Consider the following 14,837-nt stretch of genomic DNA (forward strand, 5'->3'; position numbering starts at 1 on the left):
GAGCTCCTTTGTCATCCGTAATCAAGCGCTTATTCTTAAGCACAACAGTACCGCTTCGTACAGCAACAGCATACCACCATCCATCCTGCAGCATCCCACGCGTTTTTTGTCCTCCACGGCCACGACGAGACTACGCGCTCGAGTCGATGGTAATTCGATTGCAGAATGTAATTATCGAAAAATGAGGCTAAAAAGCATGCCCCGAACTGACTCACGGCATCGGCATCATCGAAGGTCTTGGCTTAAGCTGAATGCTTTTATACACTTTTATACCAGTCTAGGGGAGAGAGGACGGAGAGCTTTAGAGATATTACAAATTATTTAAAAAGAGGTTTTAATTTCATCTTCCCTTTCCTCTTAAATCACTAGCCCTTTAAGCTGCCAAGGCGTACGCGAGAGTGGTACATCGTGTCTTGCGAAACTCTGTGTGGCTGCGTCAAAGATCAATGATAGAAATGTGAAACGATGGGCGCACGGTTACTCCGAGCTTCCCAGGAACGAAGGGCCCAGGGCCCAGGAAAGCAAACGAATCGCATGTAAGCGGATTTATGAAATGTGTCCAGGTACGGGCCACCCTAGTGAGTTGGGCATTCACAGGCATACAAAACCTAAGCACCTCTTCTTCAGTGAGCCTTTTGCTGGAGAACACAAGCAAGCGCGCACGCTCTATTCTATCACCACCAGAGGCGTTCTAGGGTCGTAGCCTCTCGTCTACCGACGAAGGAAGGCATTCAAATAGGCACATAAAAAATAAAACATCAAGCTTCTCCCATGCTGCTTCCTCCCAGCCGCATGATGCGGACCCACGAGAGCATCAGCATCATTGTTGGGTGAGCGATACAACACACACATACACAACAACAAAATCGTGCAGCCACCAGGGAGGAAGCCATCGAAATACTAAAAAACAGGGCAAGCGACACAAGGTGGTCCTGGTTTTGTGGTATTTCCTTCTTCTCGTCGTACAGAAACAGATGAACCGCAGCAGCTGAGTGTGTGAGCACGCGGTCTTCGCCGCCACCACACGCACGCACCTTCCCGAGCTTCATCCTCTTCTTCGCAAGCGTCTAAAAAAGAGCTTTAACGATGCAAGCTTTTCGGAGCATCGTTAGCGACGACATTGAACCGAGCGAGGCCATGCGCTGCTGCTGATGATGATGATGATGCTCCACCGCTTGCTGTCTCCTCTTCCGCCAGTGCCTGTGCGATGGGAGGGGAATGACGCTATGGAAATCAAGAAATTTAATCAACAACCATGAGAGCGCGGATGTTGAGAAGCCGGCAGGGCAGGGCAGCACAAGCAAACCGAGGAGGAAGCAAGATTAAGGCAAAATAAAACACAACGATTTGATTCGAAAAAACGAAGCGGTCGGCAAAGTTCACACCGCCGCGTAGAAGCGACAACTTGATGCCATCGTGGGCCATCGAACTGCTCTCGGATAGGAGGGGTGGGGATGTGCGTTTTGCTATTCTAGCAAAATCATGTCTAGAAAACGCGAAAGGCAAACAACACCGAAGAAGTGGAGGGAAAAAACAACCAACCAACCGTCTTCAGAATGACCTCTTGAGAAGGGAGAAACCATTCACAGGAGGGTTTTGTGGATAAGAAGGCAGGGCCTGGAGGAGCGAAACAAAATAATACGGTTCCCTTTGCCAAGCAGATTCCTTTTGCCTCCATTGTCCGTCTCTTGCTCATAGGTACATTTTGAATACCAGCACAAACCTCCAGTGCTGTGTGTCTTCCTCTCCCTGCACGCCACATTAACCATAAACTCGCGTCAGCACAGGCAGGGGATTCAGCAGTAAAAACTTCCCTCCGCGTCCGAAACGCACTGAAACTGACGATACAACCAGCAGGGCGCAGCTTACTGCCTTGAAGAGCCGTGCGTCTCACTCCCTCTTCTGTTCTCTGTGTCGCCGGTAAGTGTTCGTCCTTAGCGAGCGAATTTAATGAGTGAATATTTTGTGATTCGATCTACTGATGAGGTCCGCCGCGGATACCCGCAACCACTCGCACGGACAAATTGCGTGGCCAGAAAGGAGCTGGCGGCTCCCCTGGCACGCTATGACACAGCAGTATCTGATCTGAAAAATTCCTCACCCCGAACAGGAATCTGGCAACTCACCCAAATACCCCCCTCCGACTCCAAAGGTACTGGGCGCACGCGGAGGACGGACGAGAGGAACATGTGCCAGTGTAGCAGCTAGTAGTAGAAGACAATTTTCAGTTCGTTTAATTTTATCTCTTGCTCGATGGTTCTCGCACCACGCTCTGTGGTTGTGTTCAGCCGGTGCCAAAATTCTTGCAAAATTGTCGATGATGAGTTGGCACGAAGTGTGTGTGATGAGAACCGTGTGGTACACGATTGATCTTTGTCATTGTCAATTTGGGGGTCTTAAAAGTGTTGACCTTGCTGTTGAAGGTTTGTGACAACGAGCTTAGCAGTGAGTAGCGTTAGTCGCCAGAAAGGTCTTTATCTTGACAGGATTTAGCCATTTTTTAGTATTCAAACAATGTAACAGTAAGCTTCTACGTGATGCACACACCCTACAGGACGTAGCTGTATTTTGCTCTGCACTGGATCGAGATGATCCTTCCATCGTTTTTTTTACTTGCAGACAAGAATGTCCTGGAAATCCACATCTGTTCCACTATTTCCAGGACGTTTCCAGGTTCCCAGGAAAGCAATATATATGCAGAGTTCGTGAGAATGTTACCGATCCGAAAACGAAGGCCACATTCATCCAGGGAAACGAACCGAGAAGACCAAAAAAAAAGCGGATCCTTACTTTAAAAAGGAATGCTGACTTCCCCTTTCCGCATAGATATTGAATACTTACAGGTAGCAAATGTCCCATACGGTAGACCCATTCCTAGAGCAGTTCAATATCGTCTACCTGGCATTATTTTCCCTTCAAACGGTTTGCCTACTCTTCAAAAATTATACAAAAAGAAAGCGCTCGAGGTCTCTGCATCACAAGCTCCTATTGAAAATCAAAAGCCAAACAGCAAAGGAAGATGTTTTTAGGTTCTTTTCCTGTAGCTCTCCGATATTGTGTACTTTACAAGGGCACACCACACACCAGCCACGGGAATTGGGAAAGAAAATCTTCCGCCTAGACACGGTACATTTTATGTTTGCCATCTTACCATCTGATTTCCACCGTGTTTGTTCCATTCGCCTTGCGTAAGTTACATTTCGGCAATGGCAAACGAGAAAAATAGTGGCGTAACAGCATCTCCATTAATCGATTTGGCCTTTGGAGAGAAGAAAACTCACCGCACACACTGCCAAAATGCATCAGACAATTGTGCGCACTGCCGTGTGGTTATGTACGTTGGAAAATGGCGTGCCCCAACAACAGCACTAGCGCAGCACTCTGGTCCATCTGGTTCAAGGGTGCGAGCTGGTAGAAGACACGACATTGGTTTCACGGTTTTTGGGTGGTAATTTGCGATCGCAATGCACTGACTCTGACTGTAGGGTGCACACAGTTGCGTGCACAGAGACGAGTTTCTTCCCAAGGATGGTGTCAATAATCGATTTAAATTCGTGCTCTGTTGCAACACACTGTTTGCTAATGCACCATTCGGATTGACATTGGCAAACTACCAGTCGGGTTGCAGACAACCGCAAACAATCGGTAAGAGTAAGATGTCAGGTACGGTGTGGTTTGTGAGGAACTTCTACAACGACCCATAGCAAACTACCTACACAAAGAAACGCTCAGTCAACGATGCTGCACGCTATGGAAAAGCGATGGTGTTGTTTCTGCTCCAGCATCTTGCGCGAAAGCGAAAACCGACGCAAGGCTAGGCTCCTTCCCTTTTGCTGCGTTTCCGTTGCCATTAGCATCGCCGGTAATGACATTGGAGCGCGCAGCTGCACCGACCTACTGCCTTTTGCACGGCACACATATCCCTTTTATCCAACCATCCTTCCACCGCCAAGCCACGTGCAGTAGAGTAGTAAGAGGAGCACCAACTTTTCTCGCAAAATCTAATTAGCATGCGGTGTACGCAAAGGAGACGCTCGGCGGCGGGCACTGGATGGGTCGGTGGGTGGGTGTGGCTGTGTGTTGCTGAATAGTAGTAATGAGCTGAGTAATAATTATTTCTTAGCGTTGCCTTATTAACATGCAACCAGGCAACCAGCCAGGCATTCGCCACGCCGGGCGGAAGAGGATAGAGCGTGTTTCTTTCAACAATCCTGGAACCTTCCCCCACTGTTACTCAGAAGGGGGTGGGGGAACAGATTTATCATCCTGCACCAGGAAGGGCAATAAAATCATACCGCTCCCTACTTTGCACCCCCTCCGTTTTCAAGTGGTTGTTTGCTTTGTCCGCAGGCATTGTGAGGTACGGGAAGATGTTTCTGATTTTACGACAGCGACATGCAACGATGCAAACATAAAAAAGGGGACATAAATGTGCATGATGTTTGTAGCCCACAAGGATCAACACTTGTGGGAAGAGTGGGAGATTGAGGAAAACTTATTAAATAAAACTTCAAGCAGCCTTGCAGAGCCCAAGCTATAATGATGAGATTCAACCTCCAAATGGTAAAACTATACAAGGATAATAAGTTTATTACTACGTACACCATGCAAACGGGATCACTGTGCCTATTTATGAGACACATGTTTTTCCATCATTTCACACTAAAAAGCCCTCTAACAGTACAAATCGTTAATAAGGAAACAATTGCTAAATCCTAAAACAGGCAACTATAGTAATGCAGCGCGCACAATTGACTCCAACTCCAATACCAGGTGGATGTGAACAAAGGTACGTAATTTGGTAGTGGAATAGAGGAAAATAAAACTCATCGAAAGCTTAGCAGCAGCCCACAACACAGTACGACAAAGAGTCCAATCGATACAATTAGTTCAACAAATAAAACATATATATTAGTGAATATGTGAATGGGTGTGTGTATTTTCATATGATCCGGCATAGGTGTTAGCTGTATCGGGGATTACGGTTTTTAGTAACAACAGAAGAAACAAAATCGATAAAAGAAATAAAGTACCAACCACAAAAACAAAAACTCCCAAAAGTACACGCAGAAGGAGAAGTAGCTGAAGGTACAGCCCAAATGAGACGCAAAAGAAATGGTTTTGGTTACTCAAAATAATACGAACAGCGGCAGCCAAAGAACAAAACAATACCAATACAGGGTGTGGTGTGTGCCCATTCATACAGTGTTGCACCAGTGGAGAGAAACACAAATTCGTTAGAAAAAGGGAGAAAAAATTGGATAAAAAAGAGAAAGCACCACCAACCTTATGTTCGGTACGGGAACGGCCGTCGGGCCCTGCATCGGTGGAGGCACATTGTACTGATACATTTTTGCGGGCGATATAGTCGTTTCAAACAGCATCTTTCCGTTCGCTGATCCAGTTACCGCTTGCTCCTGCTCCTGCTGCTGCTGCTGCTGGGAGATCGTGCTGATCGTGCTGATCAATCTACGCGGCCACCAAGCTTCAATATACACTTTGGGGAGAGATACTCCACCTTTTGTTCTGTATGTGTGTTTTTTTTTCTCTACAAACTGCCACTATAGTAGTAGAAATGGTAGTAACACTACTAATAGATACTCTAGTTAGAGAGAGAGAGAAATAGAGAATACGTTCTACGGTTTTGCTGAAGAATGTGTTTAATGCTGATCTCGCAACTGCTGTTTTTAGTTTAGATACATTGATACGGCTTTTGCTTGCGCGCTTCGCGTTTCACACACGCTAATAATGATAGCACACAAACACACACATACACACACACACGAACATACACTACTTTTACGGCGCTGGTTTGTTATATTACTTTCGCCTTTGTTTTTTTTTCTCAATTTACTGCACACTACTTTGAGTTTTGTTTGGTTTGGTTTTATGTTCCAAATCTTACGCTTGAAGAATGAGTACTAAACTTTCCACTTTAGATGAAAAACAACACACAACCAAATGAAGAAAATAAAAGAGGGTAAATATATTAAAATTCCAGTACTCTGTACAGTACTACCACAACAATAACAATATGGGAGGAAATGGGGGTGTATGCAAAGTATGCAGTGCCTAGTATATTGGTACAGTTAATTAGAATGCACTTGCGTTTTGTCAAAACTACCCACTAAATCTCGTATTAATGCATTAATTACATGTACACATCGGGGAAAGTTGTTGCGCCAATATGAACTTTTTGTTTCTTTTTTTTTGCTGCCCCACACACACACACACACGCACACATGGAAAGGGAGGAATGGTAGGGGAAATACGAGTCTTATATCTGCTGCTAAAAAAGATCTCTCACTATAGAAACACTCACACAAACGGACCGCTTGATGTGTGTGTGTGTTTTTTTTAATTTTGTTCCTTGGCACACAATAAATACAGAGAGTCAAATATGATGGAATAGTTTGTGGCACTAGTAATAAGTTCGACAGCTAGTTTGAAGAGAGCGTTCACAAATGAGCGATAGAAAGAGAACGAGAGTGAAAAATAAAGAAAGAGAGAGATGTATAGAAAAGCTGTATTTGGCTGTAAAAGTAATGATAAAATGATACATAATGGTGGCTCGGAGAACTTTCTTATCTACAACTGCAGCCCAGCGCCTGGGGATATGATGTGGAGCCGTAGTACACCAACCCCTGTACACATGCCCAGTTTCTATGGTTAATAATTACAGCAATTTGCTAGCACTGCGCATTCAGGGGTGTGTGTTTGTGTGTGTGTGTGTGTGTGTCCTTGCACTTCTGGAACCATCGTGTCCTTCCGCGTTACCAACGAGAGACTAACAAACACACCACACGTACTAACTGTCCGTGGACTAATCAGACAACTATTACGGAGTTTCGAAGCAATCATGGCGTGTGTGTGTGTGTGTGTGTGAGTAAGAGAGAAAAGAGAGATAGAGAGAGCGAGGAACTTAAACTAATGTTAAATGTAATAACATACGCAACAATGATATTGTATAGGCATATTTTTAGAGCATTTTTACATTGCACAGATGACGCACTTACAAACTAACGCAAACACCTCACTGCCAAACAATTTTCAACACCTAGAGTGACATAGTATATGCAAGAAAATATATAAAAGTTTGTTAAAAAAACGTAAGCATCAAAAACATAATACTAGTGATAATAAAGATTTAAAAAAAACGAAACAGATAGATAAGTGATCGCTTAATGGCTTAATGAAGGATAAAACAATCCGAACAATACTAAGACACATAACAAGAAAATGGCAAACATGATAACAGATGATAACAGGTAAGTGTGTTTGTTCTGTTGCATACCGGCGACGGCGTATACAGGCCACGCATAAAGAAACCCCTACACGGTGTAGTTGTATGCTGCACACTAATATAAAATAACTTATTATACATTTGGCACACTAAGTATCGTTAGAGGTATTAATGACAATGTGAACATTGCTTTACAACGGCCGACACTAAATGTTTGGTTAGGGAACTATCAAATGCAAACACAGCTTTTTTTGCCACTAAACGACACACAAAGGACACAGCAATGCCATGGTCAAATAAGAAAGACACAAAACACAATACGTAAATGTACTAACAGCAAAACTCCCCGCATCCATCATCATTCCTTCTAGTGTGAGTAACTGTGTGTGTAAATGGTACAATAGTAATAACAATGGAAAACACTAGAGCAACGCTGCTGTTCTCCTGCTGCCCATCGTTCTACATACTTCTATGGCAAGAGCAGGACAGGAAAGTAAACCCATGTACACGAAGATCGCGGTGCCTGCGGATCGTCTTGCAAAGCCCGCGCAACTATGTGTAGCCCTGTGTCCCAGCAATCTATCTATCTATCATCTAGTACGGGTACGGGTGGTCCAAACTGGTCAGTTACATGAGGTAAGTTATTTGCACAAAACTATTTTCCAAAATGTACTATTAGAGGCGATATCATATATAATGCTTTTTGCGGGGGTAGAGTAAGTATATGCAGTCAAAACGGTTCCATTACGCGCAATATACTTCACATACATATTGTTTCTATCAAGTAGAGGCCGCGGGTGAATGTGTTTTACAGTTTCCAATCCACTAACTATGCTTATTATATGCCAAATCGTTAGACCTAACAAACAAATAATCATTTAAAGAAAAAAAAGAAAAATAAAACAAGACAAAAACACGACAGGATATGCGTTTAGATTTAATTGCACTGACTACAGTTTTAAAAGGATGCGCTAAAGAGATAGAATAATAGAAAGAAAAGGAACTTAAATGTGAGTTGTGTGTGTGTGTTTTATTCAAACATTCTACCTTCTTCGGTTAGATACAATCATGTTTCCAAACTAATACATTCTATATAGCAAAAAAAAAGTTACAAATGCAAAAATATGTAAATTAAACAAGATCAATCGCAACTATCTATACAGATTCGTTTCGGAATCCTTTCACTGACTGCAAGCAGCGCTGTGTACAACGTTTGATTTCTCGAAGCTACGGCTCGTGTTTCACCCTCATTCTTCGGGGCGGAAACACAGTAAGAACACGGAAGGTTGTTTTTTGTTCTGGTAACGCTATGCCCATTTGGGTGTTGGCAGATAGCAAACGAAAAGCAATCCTTTTATTCATTCTTTTGCAACGGTGATTGAAGTGTACAAATCTGGTTTAACATTTTGTTTTTTTTTTGTTTTTTAATTGTAACAATATCATAAATACTGTCGGCTTTTATCGTTTGAATCAGTGTGTGATTGTTTTTTTTTGTAATTATATGAAAATCACTTTCAATTCGAATTGATTGTTGTCATTTGAAGATCTTTTCTTACTTTACATGCAAAATTGAGGCGCTGTGAACCTTAATTGCCACTCCTAGTCGTTGGATATGTTTACACTTTTAGCTGATTGGATGGATTACTGTACTGTTTTCTGTCGTGCTGATTTAGCAGGTTCTTATTTGTGTACAAGTGTTTAGAATTTACCCACCTTTTGCTGGGAAGCAGGACGACAGCAGGCAGGTACAATCGTGTCTTACTCGCTCTTTCTATGTCGTGCTTTTGCATTTGTGTTTGTGTTGCATCTTCTGTTCCGTCTTTTTCTGTATTCTATTTCGTTTCATTTGGCAGCCGCAAACGCATACTTTATCTTTACCTACCTACTTACTGTACTTATTGCTAAGAAATACACATTTAATTAACGCACCATTAATCGACAGCACAACTTATCTTGCGCATTGCATCTCTTCTTCTTCCGCTCTAGAGCGCCACCATATAACATACAGCGCGGCCTATAAAAGTAAACGTGGAGTGTTAAATGTAATGGAAACCGTTCCTGATAAAAACCATCATCCTATCACCCGGCCCAGCTATCTAATAGACAGGGGTGTTTCAGCGAAATAAAACCGAACCATTTGCTGCGAAACGCGTTCCGAAAACGTTCCGCAACACACGCCAATATGATCGATAATCGGTATCACCAGTAGGATCCCGAGCCAGGCACTGTGTCTGTGTGTATGTGTGTGTTCTCTTTTTTCTCCTTTGTGCATTCTCTGTGACGACCCATCATTCGAGCTGAAAGGAGGCAATAAAACTGAACCACCCCCCAGCATAGCAGCATAGCACAGGCTGGTTGTGAATCAAGCGTGGCCACTTTTTACGCCCTTCCTCTATCGCTCATTCTGCATTTTAAATCCCAATCAGCTTTCATTGGAATCAGCAGCAGGAAAAAACGCATTGCAATATAAAACAGGAACTTTTTTGCGTGGATGTGTATGTGTGCGTGTGTGTGCGAAAAATTCGACGGATGATCAACGTAAAATTACTTTCCGAAAGAAAAAAAACCCTTTAATGAGTTTCACCCAGTCTCTCTCTCTCTCTCTGTCTTACTTTCCCTCTCTACTATTTATCTCTGAGATTAACACACCAGTGTTAAATAATTATTCAAATTTAATACATTACCCCAAGGGTATTTCCACGAACTCTCTATCACTCATTCATTGCCTTTAACCCGGTCGGGCCTCTCCCTTTCTCTCTCACACTCTCTGTATCTCTGTGTGTTAGTGGTGAAGAAAAGCAAAGTTTAATGAAAAATTTCGGTACGCTCGTCACCGGGGCAGCGAACATGAGCGCGACACCAGCAGAAACGAGGGTGGTACACAGGGTTGTCAAACAAAAAATATACCTGGTAGTACAAATTAATTCTGACCCGTAATCATTAAAAGTTGAATAAGCCGAGTAGCGTCGACAAACTTCATCAAAAAACCGTAACCTTTTCTGCAATGTTTTTTTTTTTGTTTTTATTTCGCTCTTCTTTTACTCCCAATATAACAGAAGCAAAAAAAATAGAAAGCAAAAGAAAGATTTCCAAAAAGGATATTCAACAGTCGCGCAATGCAAGCAACGAACCCGAGAGCACAAAGCGAAGGAGGGAGGGGGGGGGTGGAGTAACCGTAAAACTTCCTTAAGCCAAACCGGACACCGTACTGGCCCCGACAAGGCCCGTCAATTAGACATAATTCGAACGAAATTAACCGTACCGCCACTTCTTCCGTGCGTCGTCCTTGGCCGGACGGGACACTGTGTGAAGCATAATTTTGCCACCCATTCAAAGGTATGGGGCAAAAAAAACAAGTTTTTTCCCCCAAAAAAGCCCCCCCCCCCCCTTCCCCCAACTCTTGTTATTATTAAGAATGTTCACGAGACAGGCCGGATAGGCTCGTGCTGGACACGGCTGTGTGTGTGTGGTTGGCCGTTTTGGGTGGTGGATTAAGTGATTGCAGTCGTAAAATGGAACGAGCGCGTGGAACGACCGGGAATTTAAATTCTATTACTTTTAGAGCAGCACAGAACCTCCCCTAAGTCCTCCCCACAGTGCCAGTGGCCGTCGGTAGCAAACCCGAGCGAGCCAAGTTTTAATTTCTCGCCTCACTTTTACACACCAAACAAAGTCTATTTTAACGTGAAATTCCAAATGCAGCTGCTGCTTTCCGCGCTAAATCCCCCCTCCGGTTCTGCCTAATGCTTCGAACCGGGGGACGACCTCGGGGGGAAGGGTTTTTGGGAGCAACTTTTTCGCAATTGGAAAACTTTTGCCCCGCCCTGTAACGGCGGTCGATGGTTTGGTCCAAAAACCTTGCCTGTAGGGACTGTAGTCGAGGCACTGTGCTTGGGGTTCGCTTTGGGAAGTGGAATCGATTAAAATAAATAGAACTAAATCACGGAAAGCACCTGGAGTGGTTTGAAGCTTGGCTCATTGCATTAGAGTGTTAGGAGTTGGTTTACCAGTTTTCGCTTTAAATGGGAGTGTTTTTTTGTTGGTGTGGTACTTGTAGACCGCAAAATATTCCCTGCATAAACTTCAAAGAGACACCACTCACCACGCTGCGTTCAATTCTCACAGCCGGTGGACACGGCTTGATGCTTTTGCAACGCACAAAGCCGTCAATTTAGATAAGACACATCGGTCTGCCTTGGCTGAATGGAATGATAGAACGAGCGAGCGAGGATGAAGCTGCACACGCGTGAAAACATAAACAATTAAAAGCCGCGAAGCGACGAACGTACCAGCATGCCGCGGGGCAGCTGTAACAGCGTGACCCGCATCATTGTGCGTCAACACACACACACACTCCCTCATACACGTGCGTGTGCAATCTTGTTTCTTTGAGCGCGGAAGAGCTTTGCGTTTGTGCTGGAATCGATTGTTCGACTCCATTTCTGTTGCTTTGTGCAGCAACGTGAAATAGTTTAGCACATACGCGCGGTAAAACGCATCGTATGTTTACAGTTTATTTACAAGAGCCCGAAACAAAACCTGATGCTACCAAGCACCCAGACCAGATTCCAAAACCGATTCCACTATTACCAAAGGGCAAGCGAGATAGCCTGGCAGCCGGTCACGGGAACCGGTCACCGCTAGCACAATGAATACATTTCATTTGATTGTGTTGCACGCGGGGGGGATCGCGTAGATCGCGACGGGGAGAGAAAGACGCGAGTGAAAAACGCATGTGTGCGTGTGTGTGTCGGGTAACCTTGGACCGGTTGCAAAAGTTGCGTCCCTCGAGCGTGTCGAAAACTACAAGGTCTCGTACGGGCACAGCGCGGGCCAGGGGTTCACGTACCCATCGCCGTCGTATGAACAATAAAACCAAGCAACGGGAGCGTCAACAGGCCCCAGAGAGTCCAGCTTCTTTACCAACACCAAACACACATACACGCACGCGCACGAATACACTCACAACGTTACATCGCGAGTTGGGACGCGCGTCGCGCAGAAGGGAAGATGATGCGCGAGATCGCAGCACAGCAGTTTGCGTGTGTGTCGTGTGTCCCGGTTGCCATGGTTTTTGTTTACGCCGTGGCGACCTCTTCCCTCTCTTTGTCTGCATATTATTCGGAATTATAACAGTGACGTACAATTTTAAGCGAGAGCGCGATCGTTGTGTAAAGCGCTCGTATGCATTATTTTACACAGACATATTCATTCAAAGCCAACAAAATCGTTACTTCAACAAGTGGAAAACAGCAACTGTCACCCCATCGAAACATATTCTATTTCGGTGGAGCTTGTGGAGAGGCACGTATGAGCGCCATTTATTAATCTTCTATAGTCGCCAGCCCCCTAGTCCACCAATTTAACCTCCACGACAGGGGTTAATTGGGTGTACAAATAAGCCAATTTCCTGAAACATTTGTTTAACCCATAATCGTTGCATCACGTTCCTGTGTCCACTTTGTATTAAAACAATGTTGCACGACCATGTTGCCTTTGCAAAAAAAAAGGGGGAAATGCGAGTTTGGGAACGATTTGTTCACTTTAGCACACCGTTGCATGCTAATAGGATGCAAATATAATACAAGCATTTGATTTTTTTTTTTTTTGCTTCTAAGCCTTCTGCCAATGTGTTTCCCATTTAACTGCGTCCGAGAAGTGGGGCCGGCTGCATTTAGATTATTAAAAAAGCGTCCACAAGTGCGATTGAATGAAAAGTGTATTCTTAACTAGAGCGTCCATTTTTTTTTTTGCTTGCTTGTCCCCCATTCGCTTTCTCTTCTATTGTTGTTGCTGTTGTTGTAAAACCCAACAAGTGAAAGTGTTTCAGCCGCACAACCGCACGTACTAAACGGCTCAGAACACGCAAATTGGGAACTGCTTGGCTTGGCTTGTTGTTCTCGCTTGCCGGGTGTGTGTGGCGAGTGGCGTACCGGAAATCGTTCAATCGGACCACCCCGGACCCTCTCCCCATGTGCTTGGTGGTGGTAGCCGGCTTGCGTAATTAAAATTCTGTACCCGTACCCGGTTTCGCATAATGTAAAACGCGCTCCAACGCTTGGGGCCGCTGGGGTGAGTGTTGCCGGTGTGCTGTAGTAGTGCCGAGCCGCGCGAGAGGAATTTATAAATGCGGTGCTGCTTGTTTCTTGTGTTTTACATGCTGACCAACGCGAAGGGTTTGGGCCAAAGGTTTTTGGATTGCAAAGTCTTTCCGCACCGGCCCCCGGAACAGGTTGGATTAGGTTTGGAGTAATGTGCTTGATTTTTAGCAGCCCCGAACCCTCAAATTGGGTTTCAAAGCAGATTAAATAAGGAAACAGTCTTTAAAAACTTTTTGCTAAGGACCTATTTGATGTATCTTTGTGTTGGAAAATTGTTGCATGTGTTCTTTTGCCCTGGTAGGCTCTTTGTTAATATTTTCTGTAAAATCAACATTCATGCCTGATTTTGCTCAACCTTTCCCGATCTACCTCCATCATCTTAACCATTACAAAAGTTTGTAAATTTGCCGCAGTACAAAAACACTCCCATTACATGATAGAATCGATTTTAAACACGGACAACACGGTTACCGTGCTCAATGAGTAACCCTTTTTGGCCTTTTAGAACCCCAAACTCCAATCGATCGGCCGGATGGTGAGCTGGAAAGACGTGGGCTGCTTCTTCGGTTTTGTTTTGCAAACGCTTCAGTTAACCCCATTCATCATTGGGCCGCTGCGGCTGGTCGCATCGGTGGTTAAATCGATGTCCTCCCTTCGGCCCCATCCGTGCTGTCTCACCTCTAGCCACCTCAGCGCTCTATTAACGGGCGGCTCGATGTAACCATGAAAGCGAAGCACGGCTTTTCAATCCCAAACCTCCGAACGTATGGGAACATACATTTCAGCATAATCATCCGACCGGTCGGGTCGGATACCGTGAGCATACTGAGGTTGATAGGGGTGGAACGGATAACGGGGGTGGGGTACCTCCATCGTGCTTCATCATTAACGGCCATACCACCAATTTCGCCACACAGAATCCACGGCTCTCTCCGCCCCACGAGCTCCACGAGCAAAAAGGGCTTTTCCTCTTGCTGCCGACCCCTTTTGCCTTGTGTCGCCTGTACCACTCTTTGTGTTATTTATCGCCTGTACCACTCTTTGTGTTATTTATAACGTCCGCATGTGTTTATTTTAATGATGATTATGAAGATCACACACACACACACACCATCACACACACTCGTATACAAGTTTAAACGGCATGATACTTGTGAACGCAAAAACGGGGAGAAAAAGTCCCTTTTTACCCGTGTTTTTCCAACCGGCATTTTCCGAACCGAACCGCTGGCCCAGGGGGCCGCGTCGGGAGGTTGGACGCACGATACACAACTTCCGGTTCCGTTCCGGGTGCTGCAACGAAGCGGCACAAGCATAACATTGGCGCTTATTGTCTTATTTTGTTTTTCATCACGTTTTCTTTTTGTTCTTCTCTCCCTCCCTCTCTCTCTTCTCCATGTGTGTGTGTTACGCTATGCTTATGTTTTGTTTGAGTGAGTTTTACTTTCTGTGCTCGCACAAACATGCAAAGAGAGCCTCTTTCGTTCTGGTTT

General features: G+C 44.6%; 2 protein-coding genes across 7 annotated transcripts in view; both read right to left on the reverse strand.

Moving 5' to 3' along the window:
- LOC120950146 (protein takeout-like) overlaps positions 1–14,837 on the reverse strand; it is a 216,006-nt gene that overhangs the window by 196,806 nt on the left and 4,363 nt on the right. The window lies entirely within an intron of this gene.
- Positions 1–14,837, reverse strand: part of LOC120952479 (RNA-binding protein Musashi homolog 1) — an 89,069-nt gene that overhangs the window by 68,782 nt on the left and 5,450 nt on the right. For 2 of the 6 annotated variants that reach the window (XM_049606061.1, XM_040371835.2), the window contains exon 2: positions 5,287–5,933. In XM_049606061.1, coding sequence (XP_049462018.1) covers positions 5,287–5,384 — 98 coding nt within the window. In that variant the 5' untranslated portion in view covers positions 5,385–5,933. Of the gene's footprint in view, positions 1–5,286; positions 5,934–6,322; positions 6,342–8,956; positions 9,145–14,837 lie in introns of those variants that run through there. The other 4 variants (XM_049606057.1, XM_049606058.1, XM_049606060.1 and 1 more) reach the window with 4 other exon arrangements.

This window comes from Anopheles coluzzii, chromosome 2 (assembly GCF_943734685.1).
Source record: "Anopheles coluzzii chromosome 2, AcolN3, whole genome shotgun sequence".
NCBI lineage: Eukaryota > Metazoa > Arthropoda > Insecta > Diptera > Culicidae > Anopheles > Anopheles coluzzii.